Raw genomic sequence first — 26,146 nt, 5'->3', positions numbered from 1 at the left:
TCAGAGCCTGGAGCCGGCTTCGGATGCTGTGTCTGTCTCTCTTTCTGCCCCTCCCCTGCTCACATTCTGTGTGTGTGTGTGTGTCTCTCTCTCTCTCTCAAAAATAAATAAACATTAAAAATTTTTTTAAAAAGATGTATACAAATGGTGTGGTAAAATGACAGGATTTTGGCTGTTTTTTTATCTACCAATTAGGTTCAGCGGATCACTAAATTGACCACTTAAGTAACTAGTTCCTATCAAATATCCCTCACTGCTTAACATTGGTCTCTACCTGCCCATTGCATCAACATGTGGTAACACAAGATAACAATCCTAACGAATACTGAGAGATACATAATTTTAAAAAGTGAGGAAAGTAAGATTGAAGGATTACTCAAATCACACAAAGCCACTAACGAATGTGGGCCTGGCAGAGTTAGAACATTTAATAATTGAAGAAGAAAAATTGTACATGAATAATATGTACATGAATAATATGATAGGACATTCAACATACAGTGTTTTCAATCTCAAAAGATTTTAAAGGACCTCTTGGAACAAAGTCAATCTTTTGGTAAAGGTTATTTTTATACGTCTCATTTCAAAGTTCAAAAGCTGTGGAGTACAATAACCTAATTTGCTCAGAAAAAAATCACATCCCAACACACTTGAAACAGTCGGCATTGAATTCATTGTTTCTTCTAAGAATCATGGAATAGTTATAACGTGAATTTTCTTAAATATTAGGTGAAATAAACTTTGACAGTTTTCATCTTTATTATTTAATGAAACCATTTAAGATCTTTTTTTTTTTCATTATTTATTATTAAATCTTGGTCCTCATTGCTAATGAATTATTTTCCTTGGTCATCTTCTGGAACCAATCTTAGATTGGTTAAATCTTAGATTTAAAAAAAAAAATCTTAGATTAAAAAAAAAAAACCTCCTGTCCTATGTATCTTTTTTCTGAGTCCATGTTATTATTCTTCTCTGATTAAACTTTGTCTTACAGGCTCTAAGAAAGTTGATCTGCAAAAACTTATGGAAAAAGTAGAGGCTGTTACGGGTGAGGAAAAAGTTACCAAATACATATGATTCTGATTCTTTACACATATTCTTCCCTGTTACTTTATATTCCTTTTAAATTATGATATTTTGGGGCACCTGGGTAGCTCGGTCAGTTAAGTGTCTGACTCTTGATTTTGGTTCAGGTCATGATCTCACGGTTCGTGAGGTCAAGCCCCGCATCTGGCTCTGCACGGAGCCTGCTTGGGATTCTCTCTGTCCCTTTCTCTCTGCCCCTCCCCTGCTTACTCTCTCTCAAAATAAATAAGCATTAAAAATAATAGTAAATAAATTAGGCATAATTTTTAATAAACTGATTTCCTGGACTTTGGTTTTTCAGGGTTTTCTTTTTTTTTTAAGTTTTTCTTTAAATTCTAGTTAGTTATCATATAGTGTAATATTGGTTTCAGGAGTAGAATTTAGTGATTCATCACTTATGTAACACCCAGTGCTCATTATAACAAGTGCCCCCCTTAATACCCATCACCCATTTAGCCCATCCCTTGCCCACCTCAGTTCGTTCTCCATCAACCCTCAGTTTGTTCTCTATAGTTAAGAGTTTGCCTCCCTCTCCCTTTTTTTTCTCCTTCCCCTATGTTCATCTGTTTTGTTTCTTAAATTCCACATAGACTGAAATCAGAAAGTATTTGTCTTTCTCCGGTTTGTCAATGCTTTAACAACAAAACATAGTGCCATATTTTGTTAGGCCCTATAATCTCATTTTTTCCAGATTTTTACTAAAAACATTAGTGCAATAAAAAGAGACTAAAGTTTTATTACCTACTAGTAATCTCCCACAACAGAATATTATGAAATGCATTACTATGCACTCTGTTATTTTGTCTCTATTATTACTAAAGTTATGGAAATAAACACTTTAATATTTTACCATAACTACAGTCAAACAGGACTCATTTGACTTTATTATGTATTGAGTAGTTGGTGCTAATAATTAAACAGTAATAAGAGATTTCATTATTATTTAGAATAATTAGATGGTTCTTTAAAATCTCACATGTTACCATTTCTGTCCTTTTAAAGGAGAGGAAATTGATGTCAATGACATGGAAACAGTTCTAGGAAACATGGGAATAGAACTCACAGATAAAGAACTCTCACAACTGGTGAAAAATCTGCCAGTTGATAGTGAGTATTTAAAAAAAAATGTAGTCATACAGGGAAGTGTATTGTTAACTTGTGAAAACTTGTAAAATTGTCTCTATCTTATTGCTTGTCAGAAATAATTTTATGATTCATGTTACATAATTTTAAATGACTATTATATGTTAAAATTTTCTCTGTGCCAAATTTATCTTTAGTTTGAGAAGTAACCGTTGTATCATCATGACTCCTATCATCAGGATTCAGTTATATTACTTATAACTTTTGAGTCTATCAAGAGATGTAAAATTTAATCCAGAATAAATGAGAAAAAGAGAAAGGAGTGATCTAATAGGGGAAAATGAAAATATCACAAAAGAAAAGTAAAAGATATTTTTCAGGATGGCAGAATGTCAGTATCCCCATCCCTTACAATTTCATTATTTGCCACTAAATCAGAAAATTTCTAAGGCAGTTCACAAAAGATGTCTTACTGAAATTGCTGATTTCTTACTAGACAGTAATGAAATTCCACATTGCTCTTCTGTGATCTGAATAGTCCTTTTCCTTACAGATGGAAAGGTCTATCGAAGAAGGTTGCTGGATGGTATAAAGTTTCTTAAAGGTAAGGGAGAAACTTAACAAAACACAAATCAGTCTGAGATCATCACGTTTGGCATTTAGACTAATTCCTTGTGATTAAATTGTCAACTCTGCCACTTAACACATTATTATATACTTTTGTTTCTTTTGTGGATGATCGTGTTCTTTAGGAGATCATCTTTTATGTTGTAACTTGGAAAGAATTCCTATGCTTTCTCAGGATTTTTCAAACTTTGACAGAAGTAGAAATTATCAGAGCCCAGGAAACATAGCAAAAGTAAAGGGAAAATTAGCACCTCTTCAGTTAGTTTATTCAGCAACAAAAGACTACTAATCTGACATTTAGACCAAGAGAGCAAGAGAGTGCTAGAAAGTCTCCAAGAAACTGAAAGAACATGGGACTGAATAGATAGACAGGGAGCAGGCCAGGAAAAAGGTCATGTCTAAGCAAGGTTCCGAATACCACCTTCATGATTTCTGCCAAATCCACACACTATTTGTACTACTATTAATATTTTCACTGATACTGATTTACTTTTTACTTAAATTTAAAAAAATTTTAAATGGTAATGGAAAAACAGCATAACATAACTAGACATTAATTGTAAAAACGAACACAATGAAAATGAGACAATAGTGGTTAGAAAAGCTGGGATTGTTATCACCCTACTAGAATTCTCTGAGAAGTCATTCTGTCACCTTTCAGTTTTTATACTGGGCGTGCTTATATTAAGATTAAAATTAAAACAATAAACTCAAACTCGAACTCTTATTATTGACTCTGTCCTCCTGTAAAGATCTCATCAGGCTTTGGTTTTTTGGAGGAACATGATAACCATAATCCTCTGGAGGTGAGGGTTTATCCCACATTTTAGGGACATTAACTGTTACCTCTATACTTCTTTTTCCATAAGGAGGGAAGATTGATTCCAGTAAAGTGGATGAAGTTTTGGGAGCTATGGGCATGGACCTCACTGAAAAGGAGCTTAAAGACATAATGCAAAATCTGCCAGTTAATGGTGAGCATTTTGGATGCCACTGAACACTCCAGAAAAACTACTTTTGTAAGCCTATTTATAACAATCATTCAAAATGCTTGTTTGACATCAAGAAGGCATTCTGAAAAGCTTGGGGAAAAAAACTCAGGTCCAAAGAAAGAACGCATCCTGTCTGTCGCTGGTTTCACACGCACACTAGAGAAAGATTTCAAGATAACTTGACTTTTTCACTCAACCTTACCTTTTTTTCCCTACAGAGTAAGGGAGAATTGATAGGTATTGCTCAAATTACAATTGAGCTCTTTGTCCACATTTGCTAATGCGTGACATCAGTATTTATAAAAAGGGTACTTAGTATAGCTGTGGCTATCCGTAATGTTGTTGTTTTTTTTTCTTTGTTAATATGGCCAGAGTATCCCTGCACTACATGGCCGCCATCTCAGTGTTTGTCTGTGTCTCACCTTCACATGGGTCCTATGGGGAAAAGTCTATTGCAGGCAACTTAAAACAGTTCTTCTCTAAATCTGTAGCCGAGTGAAGTCACAGAAGTCACAGAGCCTCCCTTCCACCAAATGCTGTTACTGAAGCAATCACAAGACCCTGCCCAGATTCAGTCTAAGCTTTTGGTGGGAGATGTATCAGTCACACTGTAATAAGATCGTGTGGGGTGGGAAATCTATGTCTCAGCCATCCTTGAAACATATGTTCTGCCACAGCTCCTTTTACTCAGCATACGTGTTTTAGATTCATCTCTGGTATTGTCTGTGTCAGTGATTTGCTTTGGTGGGAGTTAAGACAGTGGAGCAGCATGGGGACCCTGAGCTTGCCTCATCCCTGAAGCGCAGCTAGATCAGCACCAAATCATGTCAAGCACCTAGGAAACTGAGCTGAGGATCAACACAACAATCTGCATAACTTGAGCCACAGAACTCAGCAGGTACACAGTGTGGAGAGGTGGACTGGGGGAGAGAAAAGCCACGGAGGGTAGGGAGCTGTTTTTGCTGAGAGAGGACAGAGAAAAGAGAGGAAGAGAGCGCGGTCCATCACGATCATGGAAGAACAACACTTCCCTGAAAGTAGCTGGAGAGAAAGAGAAAGAGTGAAAACACTCTCAGGGGACTGAACAAGAAATCTGCCCCCCCAAATCTATTGATGGGAAGAAAGGAGAGGGTGTCAGTACCACCAGGATTCTATAAACAGTGGAGCACAGAGCCTGAAGTTCTGGAGGTCAGTGCCTGGTGGTGCTCTGGTGAGGAAGTAGAGCAAATCCCCAGGGGCAGGTAGTGGGGTTTGACGGGTCCTTGTGCCAATAGGGAGAAGCAATTCTCCTACTTGGGGTGCATTTGGTAGAGGCCATATGGCCTCCCCATGGGCAAAAGTCCCATCAGACCCCAGAGAGCAGCCACATTTGCTGGTATTGGACGTCAGAGTACGATGAAACCTGGAACCGGCTGTGTGTTGTGGTTTGCCGTAATCCCTGACCCTCTGCCACTGCGCGATCGCACAAATGTCTTCTGGGGCAAGTCAGCACCTGGCCATTGCTCAGCAAGACTCTCCCCAGAGTTGGCACGGGTCCCAGCCTCAGGGGTCTCTCAAGTGTCTGGGGTTTTGAAACACAGCTCCATCTGAGATAAACTCTAGAGGGAGGTGCCACCTGGCAGGTGGACAGCTTGGACACAGACCGGGTAGGGACAGGGAGTCGAGGAAGGCCTGAGACAAAGGAGGGGTGCTTGATTGTGTCAGCGAAAGCACAAAGTTCCTATGCCAGAGACTAGGGAGCTGGGCGAAGCCACCTCTCCCTTGCACGCACATGCTCACCACACTGATCCACCCCAGCAAGCTAAGCAGCACCACCTAGCGGAGAACAGACTGTTACACCAAGCCCCACCCAACTGCGCTTCCAGGCACATCTCCTAGAAGACCAGCACAAGTCACTCCACCTGTTTAGTGTACGGTCTAAAGAAGACTTCATAGTTCCAGTTCTAGGGGAAACTGGATATAACTTCATTCAGGTTTCATTCCACCTGATGGTTCATTTATTTCTTCATTTTCTTTCCTTCTGTTTTTGCTTAAATTGTTTTCTGTTTTTCCTCTTTCTTGGATACAGAAAGAGAAAATTTTATTTTTATTTTTTATACCTTATTCTTTATTTTTAAAAATACTTTCTTCCATTTCATTTTCTTTAATTTTATTATATAAATTTTCTTACCTTTTTTCCCCCTTTTCTTCCCCCTTCTTGCTTCTATTCTATCAAGCTTCTTTTAAGAAGCAGACCAAAACACATATAGGATCTATCTTCCTTCATTTGATATTTTGTCTTCAATTTTTTAATTTTTATTTTTTATTTAATTAATTTTTCTTCCTCTAAAATGACAAAGCGAAGGAATTCACCCCAAAAGAAAGAACAAGAAGAAATGACAGCCAAGGGCTTAATCAACACAGATATAAGCAAGATGTCTGATGTAGAATTTAGAACCATGATAATAAAAACACTAGCTGGTGTTGAAAAAGTAGAGAATCCCTTTCTGCAGAGATAAAAGAAGTAAAATCTAGTCAGGACGTAATTAAAAATGCTATAACTGAGATGCAATCTCAAATGGATGCCACAGCGGCAAAAATGGATGAAGCGGAGAAGCAAAGAGTGATATAGAAGACAACATTATGGAGAATAATGAAGCAGAAAAAAAAGAGAGAAATATAGGCAAAAGAGCATGATACAAGACTTAGAGAACTCAGTGACTTATTAAAAAGGAATAACATCTGAATCATAGGAGTCCCAGAAGATGAAAAGAGGGGAAAGGGGCAGAAGGTTTATGTGAGCAAATTATAGCAGAAAACTTTCCTAATCTGGGGAAGGACACAGACATCAAGATCCAAGAAGCACAGAAAACTACCATTAGATTCAACAAAAATGGACCATCAACAAGGCATGTCATAGTAAAATTCACAAAATACACAGACAAGGAAAGAATTGTGAAAGCAGCAAGGGGGAAAAAAGTCGTAGATCTATAAGGGAAGACAGATCAGATTCACAGCAAACCTATCCACAGAAAATTGGCAGGCAAGAAAGGAGTGGCAGGATATATTCAACATGCTGAATAGGAAAAATACGCAGCAAAGAATTATTTATCCAGCAAGGCTGTCATTCAAAATAGAAGGAGAGAGAAAGGGTTTCCCAGACAAACATAACTAAAGGAGTTTGTGACCACTAAACCAGCCCTGCAAGAAATTTTAAGGGGGCTCTTTGGAGAAAAGATAAAACAAAAAAAGACCAAAAGCAACAAAGAATGGAAAGGACCAGAGATTATCACCAGAAACACCAACTCTACAGGCAACACGATGGCTCTAAATTCATATCTTTCAGTACTCACTCTAAATATCAATTTAGATTGGATATCTAAATTGGATATCTGAATTGGATATCTAAATATCCAATCAAAAGACATAGGGTATCAGAATGGATAAGAAAAAAGATCCATCTATATGCTGTTTATAAGAGACTCATTTTAGACCTAAACACACTGACAGATTGAAAGTAAGGGAATGGAGAACCATCTATCATGCTAATGGTCATCAAAAGAAAGTTGGAGTAGACATACTTATATCAGACAAACTAGATTTTAAAATAAACACCATAACAAGAGATGAAGAAAGTCATTATATCGTAATTAAGGAGTCTGTCCACCAAGAAGATCTAACAGTTGTAAATATTTGTGTCACCAACGTTTCCACCCAAATATGTAAATCAATCACAAACATAAATTCATTGATAATAATACCGTAATAGTAAGAGACTTCAACACCCCACTCACAACAATGGACATATCACGTCAGCAGAAAATCAACAAGGAAACAATGGCTTTGAATGACACACTGGACTGAATGGACTTAACAGATATATTCAGAACTTTTCATCCTAAAGCAGCAGAACACACATTCTTCTCAAGTGCACAAGAATCATTCTCCAGAGTAGATCACATGCTGGGACACAAATCAGCCCTCAACGAGTACAGAAAGATCAAAATCATACCTTGCATGATTTTACACCACAATGCTATGAAACTCAGAGTCAACTAAAAGAAAAAATTTGGAAAGACCATGAATATTTGGAGATTAAAGAACATCCTACTAAAGAATGAATGGGTTAACCAGGAATTTAAAGAGGAAATTAAAAAGTACATGGAAGCCGATGAAAATGAAAACACGACAGCCTAAAACCTCTGGGATGGAGCAAAGGCAGTCACTCGAGGGAAATATATGGCAATCCAGGCCTTCCTAAAGAAGGAAGGAAGGTCTCAAATGCACAACCTAACGTTACACCTAAAAGAGCTGGGAAAAGAACAGCAAAAACAAACAAACAAAAACAAAAACAAAAAAATGAAAAAAAAAACCCCTAAACCAGCAGAAAAAGGGAGATAATAAAGATTAGAGCAGAAATCAATGATATTGAAATAGAAAAAAAACAGTAAAACAGATCAATGAAACCAGGAGGTGGTTCTTTAAAAGAATTAACAAAATGGATAAAACTGTAGCCAGACTGATCAAAAAGAAAAAGGAAAGGACCCAAATAAATTAAATCATGAATGAAAGAGGAGAGACCACAACCAACACTGCAGAAATACAAGCAATAATAAGAATATCATGAGCAATTACATGCCAACAACTTGGGCAATCTGGAAGAAATGGACAAATTCCTAGAAACAAATAAACTACCAAAACTGAATCAGGAAGAAAAGGAAATTTGAACAGACCCATAACTGGTAAAGAAATTGAATCAGCAATCAAAAATCTCCCAAAAAACAGGAGTCCAGGGCTGGATGGCTTTCCAGGGGAATTCTACCAAACATTTAAAGAAGAGTTAACACCTATTCCTTTGAAGCTGTTCCAAAAAAAAAAGAATGGAAGGGAAACTTCCAAACTCATTCTACGAGGCCGGCATTACCTTGATTCCAAAACCAGGCAAAGCCCCCACTAAAAAAAGAACTACAGACCAATTTCCCTGATGAACATGGATGCAAAAATTCTCAACAAGATACTAGCCAACCAGATCCAACAATACATTAAAAGAGTTATTCATTCACAATCAAGTGGGATTTATACCTGGGATACAGGACTGGTTCAATATCCACAAATCAATGTGATACATCACATTAATAAATGAAAGGATAAGAACCACATGATCCTCTCAATAGATGCAAAGAAAGCATTTGACAAAATACAGCATCCTTTCTTGGTAAAAAACCCTAAAGAAAGTAGGGATAGAAGGATCATACCTCAAGATCATAAAAGCCATATATGAGAGATCCACTGCCAATATCATCCTCAATGGAGAAAAACTGAGAGCTTTCCCCCTAAGGTCAGCAACACGACAGGGGTGTCCACTCTCACCACTGTTATTCAACATAGTATTGGAAGTCATAGCCTCAGCAATCAGAAAACATGAGGAAATAAAAGCATCCAAATCAGCAAGGAGGAAGTAAAACTTTCACTCTTCAAAGATGACATGATACTCTTATGTGGAAACCCAAAAGATTTCCCCCAAAAAACTGCTAGAACTGACCCATGAATTCAGCAAAGTCGCAGGATATAACATCAATGCACAGAAATCACTTGCATTTCACTACACAATAATGAAGCAGCAGAAAGAGAAATCAAGAAATCAATCCCACTTACAGTTGCACCAAAAACCATAAAATACTGAAGAATAAACCTAACCAAGGATGTGAAAAATCTATACGCTGAAAACTATAGAAAGCTTATGAAAGAAATTGAAGAGAACACACACACAAAAGGTAAAATATCCATGCTCCTGGATTGGAAGAAAAAATATTGTTAAAATGTTGATACTACCCAAAGCAATGTACATATTCAGTGCAATCCCTATCAAAATAACACCAGCATGCTTCGCAGAGCTAGAACAAACAATCCTAAAATTTGTATGGAACCAGATAAGACCCCAAATAGCCAAAGCAATCCTGAAAAAGAAAACCAAAGCTGGAGGCATCACAATCCCAGACTTCAAGCTGTATTACAAACATGTAATCATCAAGACAGTATGGTATTGGCGCAAAAACAGACACATAGATCAATGGAACAGAATAGAGAACCCAGAAATGGACCCACAAACGTACGGCCAACTAATCTTTGACAAGGCAGGAAAGAATATCCAATGGAATAAAGACAATGTTTTTAGCAAATGGTGTTAGGAAACCTGGACAGTGACATTCAGAAGAAAAAACCTGGACCACTTTCTTACACCGCACACAAAAATAAACTCAAAATGGACGAAAGACAGGAAGCCATCAAAATCCTAGAGGAGAAAGCAGGAAAAAACCTCTTTGACCTCAGCTACAGCAACTTCTTACTTGACATGTCTCCAGAGGCAAGGGAAACAAAAGCAAAAATGAACTATTGGGACCTCATTAAGCACGGCAAGGAAAACAGTCAGCACAACTAAAAGGCAACTGACGGAATGGGAGAAGATATTTGCAAACGACATATCAGATAAAGAGTTAGTACCCAAAATCTACAAAGAACTTATCAAACTCAACACCCAAAAAATAAATAATCCAGTGAAAAAATAGACAAAAGACATGAATAGACATTTTTCCAAAGAAGACATCCAGATGGCTAACAGGCTTAAAAAGATACTCAGCGTCACTCATAATCAGGGAAATACAAATCAAAACCACTATGAGATACTACCTCACACCTGTCAGAATGGCTAAAATTAACAACTCAGGCAATGACAGACGTTGGTGAGGATGTGGAGAAAGAGGAACCCTTTTGCACTGCTGGTGGGAGTGCCAACTGGTGCAGGCATTCTGGAAAACAGTATGGAGTTTCCTCAAAAAAAAGAAAAATGGAACTACCCTACAGCTGAGCAATTGCACTACTAGGTATTTATCCAAAGGATACAGGAATGCTTTTCGAAGGGGCACATACACCCCAGTGTTTATAGCAGTGCTATCAACAATAGCCAAAGTATGGAAAGAGCCCAAACATCCATCGACAGATAAATGAATAAAGAAGATGTAGTACGTGTGTGTGTGTGTGTGTGTGTGTGTGTGTGTGTATAATGGAGTGTTACTCAGTGATCAAAAAAGAATGAAATCTTGCCATTGCCATTTGCAATAACGTGGATGGAACTAGAGTGTATTATGCTAAGTGAAATTAGAGAAAGACAAATATCATATGACTTCTCTCATATGTGGAATTTAAGATAGAAAACAGATGAACACAAGAGAAGGGAAGCAAAAATAATATAAAAACAAGGAGGGGGACAAACCATAAGAGACTCTTAAATACAGAGAAAAACTGAGAGTTGGTGGACGAGTTGTGGGTGGGGGGATGGGCTAATTGGGCAAGGGACATTAAGGCAGACACTTGTTGGGATGAGCGCTAGGTGTTATATGTAGGGGATGAATCCCTGGAATCTACTCCTGAAATTATTATTGCACTATACATTGACTAACTTGGATGTAAATTTTTAAAAAATTAATAAATTTTAAAAATGAAAACGAATACGATTAAATACTTAACCAGAAAAAAAGAAAATTGAATCAGACCATAATCCATATTCAAATTCTAAATAAATGTTGATAAAATATTAATCTTTGTTTATAGGTTTATGACTGTTATAATATTATTCATAAACTATACCTTTTGATGTCCCCCTTTATATCTGTTTAATGATTTGACTCTAAGTTATACTTTGATATTAATAACTGATGGTACGGGTTTCTTTTTGCTTGTATATATGCCTCATATATCTTTGCCCATTCCTCTGTTTTCAATCTTCTTATCATTTGGTTGAAATATATTTTGCGAAATCATCATATAGCTGGGTTTTTAAGGAACCCATCTGACAATCGTTCCTTTTTTATTTTTGTTATTTAAAAAAAATTTTTTTAAGTTTATTCATTCTTGAGAGACAGAGAGAGAGACAGAGCACAAGCATGGGAGGGGCTGAGAGAAAGGGAGACACAGAATCCGAAGCTGGCTTCAGGCTCTGAGCTGTCAGCACAGAGCCTGATGTGGGACTCGAACTCACGAACTGCCAAGATCATGACCTGAGCCGAGGTCAGACACTTAACCAAGCCACCCAGGTGCCCCTATCATTCCTTTTTTTTTTTTTTAATTTTTTTGTAATGTTTATTTATTTTTGACAGAGAGAGAGAGAGAGAGAGAGAGAGAGAGAGAGAGACACGGAGCATGAGCAGGGGAGGGGCAGAGAGAGAGGGAGACACAGAATCTGAAACAGGCTCCAGGCTCTGAGCGGTCAGCACAGAGCCCCACGAGGGGCTCCAACTCACAGACCGCGAGATCATGACCTGAGCCGAAGTGGGATGCTCAACCGACTGAGCCACCCAGGCGCCCCTATCGTTCCTTTTTTAATGAGAAATTTCAGTTTGCTCAGATTTGGTGTAATACTGGATATATTTAATTTTATTTATTTAATCTTATGTTTATTATTTATTTTCTGTTTTTTTTTTTCTTTTTTCTTAGGCTTATTATCACTGGTTTGTTCAAGTTGTCATTCATTATGTTTGTTTTCTTCCTAATTCTGAAGTTTCAGAGGAGGATCACATTTCATCAAGTCTTACATTTCTTTTCCTCCCATTCACTGTCATACTTACATATAATAACTATTACTGGCAATAAAATACTACTTTATTCTCCATCAAGATAGCCTTTCCGATCAAATATTTCATTTCACTTTTATCCCTTCCCTCTCACCCCCCACGCAATCACAATAAGTGATTTAGAAGACTCTTATTCCTCCTGCCATTTCCCCCACTCCCCACCATGAGACCTTGGGAATGTCTTTTACTTCCCCAACATACAGTTTTAACTCCCACAAACAAACAACTCATAAAATTTCTCTTAGGGGTGTCTGGGTGGCTCATTCAGTTAAGCATCCAACTTTCGATTTCTCCTCAGGTCATGATCTCACAGTTGTGAGATTGAGCCCTGCATTGGGCTCTGCACTGAGCACAGAGCCTTCTTAAGATTCTCTCCCTCTCCCTCTGCCCCTGCTCTGCTTGCTGTGTGTGTGTGTGTGTGTGTGTGTGTGTGTGTGTGTGTGTGTTTCTCTCTCTCTCAATAATAAAAAAAAAAAAACTATCTTAAATAATTTCCTTTCTATTTCAAGATTCTTTAGCACTTAATATTACATATTCCATAAAAGATTACTTTCAAACTTCTAGAAAAGAAGGAAGCAACTGTTTTGACAACTGTTTTGACATCTCTGTGTTTCTACCACCTCAGGAGCATATATGTTTCTGCCCACCTATTTTCTTCCTTTGTGCTCTTTTAGGAGTCAGAGGAATTGGAATGCCCTCATGCTGGCCTCTACTGATCTTCACCAGGGTCTTCAGGATTCTAAATGCCAAGCTTTTCCCCAAATCTATTACTTTCTAGTTCTCTTCGTGCACTCTGACACCTCTCTGGTGCTTCCCTAGTTGAGAGGGGAAAGAATCCCATGCCCATTCTTTCTTCCAGGACACAACCAGAGCTGAAGGTTTGACATAGCCCTGGCAGCCTAGAGAGACCAGCAACATTTGAATTTCAAAGGCAGACAGCTTTGAGGTGGTAGTTAAAAGGATATGAGCCATGTTCCAGTCTCCATGTTCACAGAAGCCCTTCCAAAATTTTTATTAAAGTAAATACAAAAGAGTAAGAATAACATTATAAATAAAGGAAAATGATCAACTTCAGTTTTAAAAAATGCCCTTGTCACACAGATGTTTTAAATCTTACTAGTAGATTCCTCCTCTGCTGAGAAGAACTTGGAATATTTTAATGGAACAGAATTCCCTCCCAATTAGACGGCCTATGGCAGAGAGCCCTTTCATCTTGGGTCAGAATTTTCCCAGTAATAAGCCAGATGGGCAAAGGAAAGGATGAACAGAAAACCACAGTGACCCATGTACAAAGCCAGGCCAGAAATTGGAATCCTCTTCAAGGATCCCATCTCTTTTTCATGACAGACTTGATTACTTGTAATGACCCAGGTAAACCAGCACACATTTTCTATTTTGCCTGACCTGTAGTTGGTATTGACGCAGAAGTTATTAGTGGCTAAGAATACTTTAAGAGACAAAGAATAAGGTCCAAAAATTCTCACCACAGAATTAACAACATTATTGGTAATTGATACACTTTTCTGGTTTTTCTTTGAGTATTTTGTAGGCACTCAAAAACAAGTTTGTTGAATTCATGAATAACTACATGTTACACCGTGTTTCCTATAACACTAGGTTATAGCTAGATTTTCTCATCAACATGGAGTATTATTTTACTGTGGGGAAAAAAGCACTTTTCAGAAACTAAATGACGGGAATTAGCCACTTTTATTCCCTGAGCATAATATATTGGAAATATTGGAGTATTACTTGTTTCAGGAAATAATTGTGCTTATTATCATTCAAGCTGACATCTTTCTTCTTCTACCTTCTTTTTTTTTAATGTTTATTTATTTTTGAGAGAGAGATGGAGAGACAGAGCATGAGGCAGGGAGGGGCAGTGAGAGGGGGAACCACAGAATCCGAAGCAGGCTCCAGGCTCTGAGCTGTCAGCACAGAGCCTGATGCAGGACTCGAACTCATGAACCCTGAGATCATGACCTGAGCCAAAGTCAGCTGCTCAACCAACTGAGCCATCCAGGTGCCCCTCTTCGTCTACCTTCTTATGAAGAATGTAGCAAAGGTTAAGTTTTAGTGTGTGCGCACTTGTGTGTGATGTGCACGTGTGTGTGTGTGTGTATGTGTAACCAGTTTTTATATTTTTTATATTGAGGTGTAACTGACATATAACATTACATTCAGGCATAATGATTCAATATTTGTATATATTGCAAAATGATTACCATATTAAGTCTAGTTAACATCCATCATAATATACAGTTACAAATATTTTTTGTTTTGATGAGAACTTTTAAGATCTCTCAGGGTGCCTGGGTGGCTCAGACGATTGAGCATCCGACTCTGGATTTCAGCTCAGGTCACAATCCCAGGATATTGGGATTGAGCCCCGCATCAGGCTCCACACTGAGCTTGGAGCCTGCTTGGGATTCTCTCTCTCTCTCTCTCTCTCTCTCTGCCCTTCTCCCCTGCCTGCTCTCTCCTTGTCTCTCTCTCTCTCAAAGGAAAAAAAAAAAACGTTAAAAAAATTAAGATCTACTCTCTTAGCAGCTTTCAAATATTAATATTTCAGTATTAAGTATAGTCATCATGCTGTGTATTATAACCCCATGACTTATTTTGTAACTAAAAGTGTGTACCTGCAAAAGGTTAAATTTTCTAAAGCAAATAAATACTGCTAAGTTTTTCTGCTCTATGCAACACATTTTCTTGGTCTCATTGTCATGTTTCTATCCAATTTATTCCTTGCCTTACAGTTAAAGGCAAGGTTGATCTGGAAAAGCTGATGAATGAAGTGAAATCTTTTTCGGGTGAGTAAGACATTACTTAAACATTTTTAATTAAATTCTAACCCTATGTTATATTTTGCATAGTGTTTTCCCAATATTATATCATAAATTTATTAATGTTGATATTTTACATATTTTCATGAAGTATTTCCATTCAACTTTACTTCTCCCTTTGACTTTGAATTATCTAGCATTTGGCTACAAAAGAAAATGGTGATATTTAAGTAATAATGATATTTTCTTGTAGTTTCTGCCAGTATTATATTGATCCTAACCAGTGTTTAAATCAGAGGTTTAACAAACGGGCCACCCATGAATTGAATCCAGTCTGCAGTCAAGTTTTGTAAGATAAGGCAACACTGGCCCTACATTTCCCCACCACAATAACTGATGTATTTTCTCTTGGGACAAGGCATGTGCTAGTTTCACTCATTCCTTCTTTGTCTAGGCTCCTATAAGCTTTGAGTTAATGACTACTGGCTTGAGTAGCCAAATAGGTAGGCACAGAATATAAGAAGATGAATAAGTTTAGAAAATATTCTGCTTTAAATAATAATCACATGATTCAACATTAAAAAGAGAAAAACAGATTAAATATCCTAAATTACTAGCCAATTATATAACCATTTTCTTCTATGGTGTCTTGCCATTAGTCTTAGGAGGCCACTCTGTCTTTACGAAGAATCAAGGAATAAGTTTTGCCTCATTATTCTTAAACACTATTAGAATATATGAGAATATGAAAGTGAGGATGGTATTCTTATAAGTCAGCCGTTTCATTATTTTGGATCATTATAATGTCCTAAAATTTCCATGTGTCAACAATCCGTTTTTCTTTCAAAGGAGACAAAGTTGATGCCAATAGACTTGAAAGTGTTTTCGAAAACTTGGGGATTAAGCTCACACCTAATGAACATTTGAACTTGCTGAAGACACTGCCACTTGATGGTGAGTCTTATGGGTGCTATTTTGGTGTTTTAGAAAGACTAGTTTTGTAGAAGTATATGAAAAATTACAAAATAAACTAAAAATGCTTGAAAACTGTTAAAAAGCTAATGCAAATACACAGAAAAATCTCACCACTTGGATTTTGATTTAAAAATCATCTGTCTAAAAATAAAAAATAAAATAAAATAAATTAAAAAAAAATCATCTGTCTAAGCCTTTTCAGTTATGAGTTGCTATCAAAGGAAAAATTCATTACTCAGCCCTCAGGTTACTGATCAGCTGGATTTAAAAAAAAAAAAAAAGCATTTAAAAAAAAGAAAAAAGAAATAGAGGAAGGTGTCCAGTTTTCCCAGCACCAACTAATAGTTGTGTGTTTCTGCAGCATCGAATATATAGTTTATCAATAAGTGGGTAATATGGCACATTGAGAAAAGGCCATAGTTCTTAACTACAACAAAAAATTTCATAAAAAATGCTTTTAGTCCTCTAACCCAAAGATAATCATTATTAATATTTTCATACATTTCCTTCTAGTGCACGGTAGATACTAGATTGATAGATAATATTTATGTGTTATTAATTTATTTATAACTGTTATGTCTTCACAATGGTAACGTATTTATCATAGAAACCTTGATAGTGTAGATAAGTGAAAATAAAACCTCTCTATTCCCAACTCAAAGTGATAGCTACCGTGAAAAATGAGATGTATATTTTACAGTTTTCCATCTTTGAATATATGTCCTTTTTTTATTTGACAGCCTTGTGGATAAATCTTTGTAAGCATTCTGAAATCTTTTGAGATGAAATTCCTTTAAGTAGACTTACAGAATGGAAGATATTTTGTCTTCTCACTTGCCTTTCAGAATATTTATAATTTGAACTCCCACAAACAGTATTTGAGGCTGTTATTGTCCCTACATTCTCAATACAGAAGAACAACAACAAAAAAGAGTATCTCATGATTATGATTTCCAATTTACTCCTTTACCCCTGAGAGCAAACATTTTGGTGTATCTATTTATCTGTTTGTAATTTGAAATGTTCCTTACTCGAAGATTTCTAAACTCTTTCTTTCTGACTCTGTTTTCAAAATACCCATTTTTTATAGCTGATGGAAAAGTGTATAAGAAAAGGTTGATGAAGGGCCCAAAGTCTCTCAAACGTGAGTAAGAAGCACTGTGAAAAGACAGAATCTGAAACCTTTAGTTGTGTCGTTAAAATCGGAATCGTCCTTTCCTATATAGTTGTGTCTTTATTTATGTTTCTTTAGTAGATCTGCATTTTATCAGGTAAACCAAGTAGTTTCCTGCACTAATACTTTACAGAAAGTGTTAAACTGTCTGGGATTTTCCTACCTTAGCCCCAAAGAAACAAAATAAAGTACGAAGCAAAAGGTGAAGAATGAATGCTGTCAGGTAAAGATTTCAATCAAAAGTAAAGGCAAATAATTTGAAAGTGCAGGCAACAAAAATACCTCTTGTTTTATAGAATATTATGTCAGTCGCCTCTAGCTCTGGCTTTTCAGAATCCTAACATAAAAGTGAAAGGAAGTTTATTGTCCTATTCACTGAACAAAACTGGATTTTTGGTGTTTGCCTTGAAAATCTTAACCATAATGCTAAGAAATATGTGAAGTGTTCCTTATTATAATAAAACATATGCTTGATAAAGAGGAATAATAACACAGTAGAGTGAATGCACGGCCCCAGTTTTAGAAAGATTGTTTTACTATATTCCTTTCCTGCTCCTTGCTTAGGAGGCAGTGTTGATGTCAATAAGCTGGACACTCTTTTAGAAAACATGGGAATCAGCATCACAGAAGGAGAATTCATGGATCTGATAGAAAGATTGCCAGATGATGGTGAGCACTGACATTCCCCCTTTACTTTTTAAGAGATATTTATTGTTTTCATCTTTATTGAGATGCAGTCAACATATAACGTTGTGTAAGTTTAAGGTGTAAACCTGTTGATTTTATATACTTGTATATTGCAAAACGTTTATGCCATAACTAACACCCCTGTTGCATCACATAATTACCTTTCTTTTTTATGGTGAAAACATTTACGATCTACTCTCTTAGGAACTTTCAAGTATGTAAGACAGTGTTATTAACTATAATCACCATTCTGTATTATAGTCTCAGAATTTACTCACATTAGAAATGGGAGTTTGTACCTTTAACCTAACACCTCCCCATTTCCCCACCTCCTCCCTCAGCCCCTCATAACCACAATTTTACTGTTTCTGTGAGTTCAGTTTTTTTAGATTCCACATGCAAGTGATATCATATAGTATTGGTCTTTCTCTGTCCAACTTATTTCACTTAGCACAACGCCTTCAAAGTTTATCCATGTCACAAATGGCAAGATTTCCTTTTTTCTCATGGCTGAATAATTTTCTATTGTATATAATATACCACATCTTTCTCTAATCATCTGTTGATAGAGACATATCTTGGTTATTGTGATTAATGTTTCAATGAACATGGGAGTGCAGATATCTTTTTGAAATCCTCTTTCAAAGTGGGATTTTGAATCATATGCTGTGGGATTGCTGGATTATATGGTAACTCTATTTTTCATTACTTGAGGAACCTCTGTACTGTTTTCCACAGTGGTTGCACCAATTTATATTCCCACCAACGGTGAACAAGGGTTTCCCTTTCTCCACATGTCCATCAACATTTGTTATCTCTTATCTTTTTGATGATAGCCATTCTAACAAGTGTGAGGTGATATCTCATTATGGTTTTGATTTGCATTTCCCTGATGATTAGTAATTTTGAGCACCTTTTCATGTACCTATTGGCCATTTGTGTGTGTTCTTTAAAAAGATAGCCATTCAGTTTCTTTGCCCATTTTTTCCCTGGATTTTTGGGGGGTTTGCTACTGAATGTACAAGTTCCTTATATAGTTTGAATATTAACCCCTTACCAGAAATGCAGTTTGAAAATATTTTCTCTCATTCTGTAAGTTGCCTATTCATTTGTTTGATTGTTTCTTTTTCTGGGCCGAAGCCTTTTGGCGTGATGTAGTCCCACTTAGTAATTTTTTCTTTTCTTTTTCTTTCTCTTTCTTTCTTTCTTTTTTTTTTTTTTTTTTTTGCTTGTGCTTTTTGTGTCCTATCTAAAAAAATAATTGCCAAGACTCATGTCAAGGAGCTTTCTTCCCTATGTTTTCTTCTGGAAGTTTTACAGTTTTCAGGTCCTACATTTAAGTCTTTAATCCATTTCAAGTTCATTTTTGTGAGCGGTATGAGATTATGGCACAGTTTCATTCTTTTGCGTGTGGTTATCCAGTTTTCCCAATACCATTATATCAGAGACTATCCTTTCCCTATTGAGTATTCTTGGCTGCCTTGTTGACAGTTGACTGTATATGTGAAGTTTTATTTCCAGGCTCTCAATTCTGTTCTCTTGGCCCATGTATCTATTTTTATGCTGTACCATACTGCTTGATGAGCCTTGTAATAATAGTTTGAAATCAAGAAGGGTAATGCCTCCAGCCTAGTTCTTCTTCCTCAGTATTGCTTTGGCTGTTCGGGGTCCTTTGTGGTTCCATATAAATTAAGGATTTCTTTGTATGTCTATGAAAAAAATACCATTGAAATTTTTATAGGAATTGGATTGAATCTATAAATGACTTTTGGTAGTATAGACATTTTAACAATATTAATTTTTCTGACCCACGAATATGAGATATATTTCCATTTGCTTGTGTCTTCTTCGATTTCTTTCATCAAGGTTTTGTAGTTTTCATTATATAGATCTTCCACCTCCTTATTTAAATTTATTCCGAAGGGGCGCCTGGGTGACTCAGTCAGTTAAGTGTCGAACTCTCAATCTCAGTTCAGGTCTTGATCTCTGGGATGTGAGTTCAGGCCCCACATTGGGCTCCGCACTGGTTGTGAAGCCTATTTGTAGATAGATAGATAAATAGATACATACATACATACATACATACATACATACATACATTTATTCCCAAATATCTTGGTTTTTTTATGCTATTGTGAGTGGTATTGTTTTCTTTATATCTTTTTCAGATATTTCATTGTTAGTGTATAGAAATGCAACTGATTTCATTATGCTAATTTTGTATCCTGCAACTTTACTAAATTCATTGATTAGTTCCAACAGTTTTTTGGTGGACCCTTCAGGACTTTCTATATATAAGATGTTGTAATCTGCAAACAAAGACAATTATGCTTCTTCCTTTCCTATTTGGATGCTTTTTCTTCCCCTAGACTGATTGCTTTAGAATAGACTTCCAGTATTGTGTTGAGTAGAGGTGGTGAGAATGTGTACCCTTGTCTTGTTCACAAGGCTCATTTTCTTATAGGCTTTTCTTTCTCACTTCAAACCAGTGGGTTGAGTTTTTTTTTTAATAAAATAGAATAAAATAGTAAAGCTAGATATTGTTTCATGAGTCTTCATGATCACATGTGTGTGTGCGCACGTGCTCAGAGTTCTTAGTATGGTTTACAGTAAAAATTTTTGAAAATCACTGGCTTAAATGATAGTAATATAACAGTTCTATTTTCAGGCTCTTTCCACACTGTTCCTGTATGATTCCACTTAACCATATGTATTTAAGATTTCAAGGCTTTTATCTCAAACCTATACTTATTTCATACATTTCAGTTTAGGACACTGAAGTCTTTTTATGTACCATGGCAGGGGCAAGATCTGATAATATAAAAATTTAGTTAAAGTAAGGAATAATAAAATTTATATATATATATATATATATATATATATATATGTGTGTGTGTGTGTGTGTATATATATATGTATACATATACATATATACATGTATATACATATACATATCTTAAATTTATATATATATATATACACATGTATACATATGCATATATCCATATATATATACACATATGTATAATATATATACACACATACCTTAAATGTTTTGTTTCCATGAAAAAAATTGAGCCAATGCTATTTTAATTTAATGTAGCCATGCTCTTTGGAGATTTTCTTGCACAAATATACCCATTTGTCATCTACACTCCCATTTTCTGTTTCTCTCTTTTCTTAAGTTTTTTTAAAATTTATTTTGAGAGAGAGCATGCATGTGTGTGTATGAGCTGGGGAGGGACAGAGAGAGAGGGAGAAGAAGAGGGAGGGAGGGAGGGAGGGAGGGAGGGAGGGGGAGAGAGAGAGAGAGAGAGAGAGAGAGAGAGAGAGAGAGAGAGAGAAAATGAACCCCAAGCAGGTTCCACACTGTCAGCGCAGAGCCTGTTGTGGGGCTCATCCTCATGAACTGTGAAATCATAATCTGAACTGAAACCAAGAATTGGACGCTTAACTAGCTAAGCCATCCAGGCACCCCCCATTTTTAGTTTCTCTTAAGTGGAGCAAAGTGCTTTTTTAAACGTTGAGCAGAATTTTCCATCAGAATCCATCTAGATCTTAATTCTTCCCCCAATTTTTTTATAGTTCTTTATCCACACCAAATTCAACACAACTATATTTTAGCAATTTGCCTTTACATAAACTCTCTAAAACATTCAAATTTGTTTTTATGGTAATAACTCCCTTTTCCATTTATAGTTCCTCAGTTTATATAATGATTAAGTTATCAATTTAATAATAAGTACACCTCTTTATAAAAAGAAGCCTGGAAACAAGTTCAACAACTCAACCCATAAGAACACAGATGTGCTGGCTTACTAAAAGTGTAGCCTAAATGTCCATCAACTGATGAATGGATAAAGAAATTGTGGTTTATATACACAATGGAGTACTACATGGCAATGAGAAAGAACGAAATATGGCCCTTTGTAGCAACGTGGATGGAACTGGAGAGTGTGATGCTAAGTGAAATAAGGCATACAGAGAAAGACAGATACCATATGGTTTCACTCTTATGTGGATCCTGAGAAACTTAACAGAAACCCATGGAGGAGGGGAAGGAAAAAAAAAAAAAAAGAGGTTAGAGTGGGAGAGAGCCAAAGCATAAGAGACTCTTAAAAACTGAGCACAAACTGAGGATTGATGGGGGGTGGGAGGGAGGGGAAGGTGGGTGATGGGTATTGAGGAGGGCACCTTTTGGGATGAGCACTGGGTGTTGTATGGAAACAAATTTGACAATAAATTTCATATATTGAAAAAAAAATAAAAGAATGAAAAAAAAAGGAAAAAAAAGTGTAGCTTACTAGATATAAAAGTTTAGCATACCATCAGCATCAGTATGAATGATGAATATAGTTCAGGCCATCAGGTTGATTAAACAGAGATCAATTAAGAGATCTCCTATATCAACAAATCCATACTGAGACATAGATTTCCCAGTGGAAATCCAAATTCAACATATGAAAAGTAAACTATTTTCCCTGTTAAATTCATTCCTAGTTATTTTCTTATTCCTCTGCTGCTGTCATCTACCCACAATTGCCCATGAAATAAGCCACAAACTATCTTTGACTTATGTTCCCTCATTTTCCCTCCTAAACATATTCCAAAGACATATTCTCTGACTTTGCTACCCTACTGATGAATCTTCATCATCCTTCACTTACTGCTACAGAAGGCTCCCGATTGGTGTAACAGCCACTGGTCACACTGCCTTAAATTCATTCTGTATACACTAGCCTGAATGACTTAACCAGAGTGAAAATCTGACTTTGTCATTCCTCCGATTAAAACCTTTCAATGGGGGTGCCTGGGTGGCTCAGTCAGTTAAGTGTCTGGCTCAGGTCATGATCTCACAGTTCCTGAGTTCAAGCCCTGTGTCAGGCCTTGCACTGTTAGCGTGGAGTCTGCTTGGGATAGTCTCTCTCTCTGCCCCTGGTCTGCTTGCTCTCTCTCTCTCTCAAAAATAAATAAATAATAAACATTAAGAAATTTTTTAATTAGAAAAAAGACTTTCAGTGAACCCCTCTTACCTTATATGCATCAAGTCTTGCAATATTCCAGACACAGTGCTAAGCATTTTTATGATAAATTAATTTATTCATTCATGTAACAATGTCTATTGAACACCTAACACCTAGCAGTCTCTATTTTAGCCTTAGGAATACAGCCATAAACAAAACAAATTAATGTAAATTTTGTGGAGCCAAGATTTTTATCTTTTTTTCCCCCACTACTCTATTCCCAAATCCAGGCAATCTGATGTCAGTGTCTAAACTGTTGGTTCCAACCAATCTCTTTCAAATCATCTTTCCACTCCCTTCATGACATTTTTCCCTCAAGCAAAATTTAAAAGCTTTAGTTTTACCACACACTCTGCTCTTCATTGATCCTTTTCCTGAAATTTTTTGTCTTTCTCCAATGATAGAAAGCAACATAATACCACAGACAATAGTTTTAAATGTATACCAGTCATGTGTTATCAGCCATTCCTAAAGAAACATGGAGTTCGAAACAGAACGAATCCAAAAGACTTAAGAGAACATTTTACCTAAGATAAACTGTATGATTCAAACAATCTTAGTGTCCCTTGCAGATAATGGAGCTATCTATCAAAATCCAAGAATTATAAATTTAAAAAAGGACAAGATATAGTGAATGGCTTTCATCTAGGCTCTACTCTAGTTCATAATTTAAGTGTTTTACGCTTTATTTTTTTTTGAGTTTGGATTTTTCAGTGTGTAAATTTTGTCTTGACTTGTAGATAAAGGGAAGGTCAAACTAGATACGTTGATTGAAGAATTGAGTTCTGTTTTAGGTAAGTGAAAAGTTACTTAATTCTTTACACGGTTCAAATGATATTTTCTACCATCCCTTTATTTGTTAATTTCACTATTTTAACCTTTCATTGATTAAATATTTCTACCTGTTTTGATAACCTATTTATTTTTGATAATCTGTGCTTTTGCAACAGAGGTACTAGGTCTTTACCTATGAGAAGAAATTTCAAAATTTAGGTTATAACTGAGATACTACATGTAGACATAATTATTTGAATAGGTCATCAACAACATAATTTTCTGCGCAGTGATATTAGCCTTATATTATTATATGTAGTATTTTCCTACAACATGAAGATGTGCCTTTTATTATAAATAAGGAACAATATATATTTTTAAGTCTGGTATTCACTCCGCATAATACAGCAGGTGGCCTTAGGTCTTTGTTTTTCATCTGGCAATAGAATATGGTACTGTCCAAATACATTTTGTTCTGTCTTTCACAATTTGTATTCTTTTGATAATGTTGTATTATAGCAACAGACTTTTCTTAATAATGTGAGAATGTTTTTATTCCTAATTCCACCATTTGATCCTCACTCAACCATAGCCCTAGGAGAGATTACCAGGAACTGTCCAGACCTTCACCATTATTGATTTTCTTTGAGATGAGCTGACATCTGAATGTCAGGATAGTTTCGTCCTGGTTTTTGTCTCTGAATCATTTGTTTAATTATTTGTTCATACAGCAGCTACATAGAAGCATTTAAGACTCTGAAAAGCAGAACTCAAACAGCTGTGACACAAACAAAACTAGCTGAAGGTGTTATAAGAAGGAAATGGAAGGCAGTCTAGAATCATGGTCCAGTATTTCTTAGGCCTGAAAGAAAACTAGTCCCAATAATGCCTTAAGTCTACCTTACATAATCAAGTTATCTTTTCTTAGATAAATTGGTCTATGGTATGAATCTAAGTACAATACGCACTATTAACAATGGGGCAAATCCCCCTCTAGTCAAAAGAAAATTGAAGGCAATTCTATCATTTATCCTGGGAATTTTACCTGGCTTATTGTACTGAATAATAGGGCATGGACTGTATGATATGCTCAGTCAGCCACAAATTTTTTTTATTACTGTAGATGGAATACGTTATACTTAGGAATCTGTTCCACTAGATATTATTTATTTCCCCAGAAAAGTTTCTAATCTCATGGACTCTTTATAAGAAGGCAAGGTCCATCAAGAGTATTGGAAAGTCATGCACAATTCATACACATAAATTGTCACTTAACCCCACAGCAGTTCTTTAAATTGATTTGCTAGTAAAAGGATGAGTTATAGAGTTAGGATTGTCCTAACTGTAGCAAACTGATTGTCTCTAGTAAAACTTAAACTTTCATAAGTTATTGGTAGTAGTAAGGGAGATCATGATAGGCTAAATCAGAAGTATATAATTAAGTAATAAAAAGAATAAATATGACAAAATAAAAATACGTGAAAAGTATACAAAGCACTGATAATCAGTGTTTTCTTATTCTCATGATCTTACATGGAAGCTGTCTACTTCATGCAGTTTTCCGCTTGTTCTGAGGATCTCGGATTTGGGGTCAGCAGGTGAATTATATGAACCACCTGCTTCTTGGACTCTCTGAAGAACCTCAGTTTGAGGTCTTTAATGTAATTTTCCAATTCTGATAATGTCTCTTAAATATTCCCAGAAGTTTTTGTGTTCAAAAGACAGTGAAATTTCTGAATAATAGGCAAAACTTCTTATATAATCATGAATAATTACCAAAAGAAAATATATTGCCCTACAATTGAATAGATAAGATGGAATGCTCTAGGTAGGTAACAGGACATCTAAAAGTTTGTTAGCCACTATGTGTGCTATGGATTTTTGACAAAAGAGTGTTTCAACCCATCCAGAAAATAAACATAATATTATTAGTACATATTCATAACTCAGAAGCAACTATATAAAATCCATTTGGAAATGCCCAAATGGTCCCTTGAGGTATAGTTCTAATTCAGGGCTCAAGGTTACAGATTTTCCAGAATTATTTTTATTTCAGAGGAGGCATGAATTGGTGATGTCCTCTAATATAATACAAAATATCTTAATCAGTTTTTAATAATGTGGCAAATTTGGGGCACCTGATTGAGCGTCTGACTCTTGATTTTGGCTCAGGTCATGATCCCAGGGTCATGGGTTTGAGGACTTCATCAGGCTCCATGCCTAGCATGAAGCCTGCTTAGGATTCTCTCTCTCTCTCTCTCTCTCTCTCTCTCTCTCTCTCTCTCTCTCTCTCTCTCTCAAAATAAAATTAAAAATACAACAATGTGGGGTTTTT

The 26,146-nt window shown here is 36.1% G+C and overlaps 1 protein-coding gene across 1 annotated transcript in view; it reads left to right on the top strand.

The window, feature by feature from the left end:
• LOC109261558 (uncharacterized) overlaps window positions 1-26,146 on the top strand; it is a gene marked incomplete at its 3' end in the record, with an annotated part of 123,365 nt that overhangs the window by 63,100 nt on the left and 34,119 nt on the right. Inside the window, exons 39-47 of the mRNA XM_053891233.1 lie at window positions 995-1,048; window positions 2,089-2,193; window positions 2,723-2,773; window positions 3,666-3,770; window positions 15,151-15,204; window positions 16,027-16,131; window positions 17,243-17,296; window positions 17,891-17,995; window positions 23,778-23,831. Coding sequence (XP_053747208.1) covers window positions 995-1,048; window positions 2,089-2,193; window positions 2,723-2,773; window positions 3,666-3,770; window positions 15,151-15,204; window positions 16,027-16,131; window positions 17,243-17,296; window positions 17,891-17,995; window positions 23,778-23,831 — 687 coding nt within the window. The remainder of the gene's footprint in view (window positions 1-994; window positions 1,049-2,088; window positions 2,194-2,722; window positions 2,774-3,665; window positions 3,771-15,150; window positions 15,205-16,026; window positions 16,132-17,242; window positions 17,297-17,890; window positions 17,996-23,777; window positions 23,832-26,146) is intronic.

Source organism: Panthera pardus, unplaced genomic scaffold, assembly GCF_024362965.1.
Source record: "Panthera pardus isolate Hobbes unplaced genomic scaffold, ASM2436296v1 HiC_scaffold_268, whole genome shotgun sequence".
Lineage (NCBI taxonomy): Eukaryota > Metazoa > Chordata > Mammalia > Carnivora > Felidae > Panthera > Panthera pardus.
Note: the sequence above shows the minus strand (reverse complement) of the source record. Positions and strands in the feature narration are given on the sequence as shown.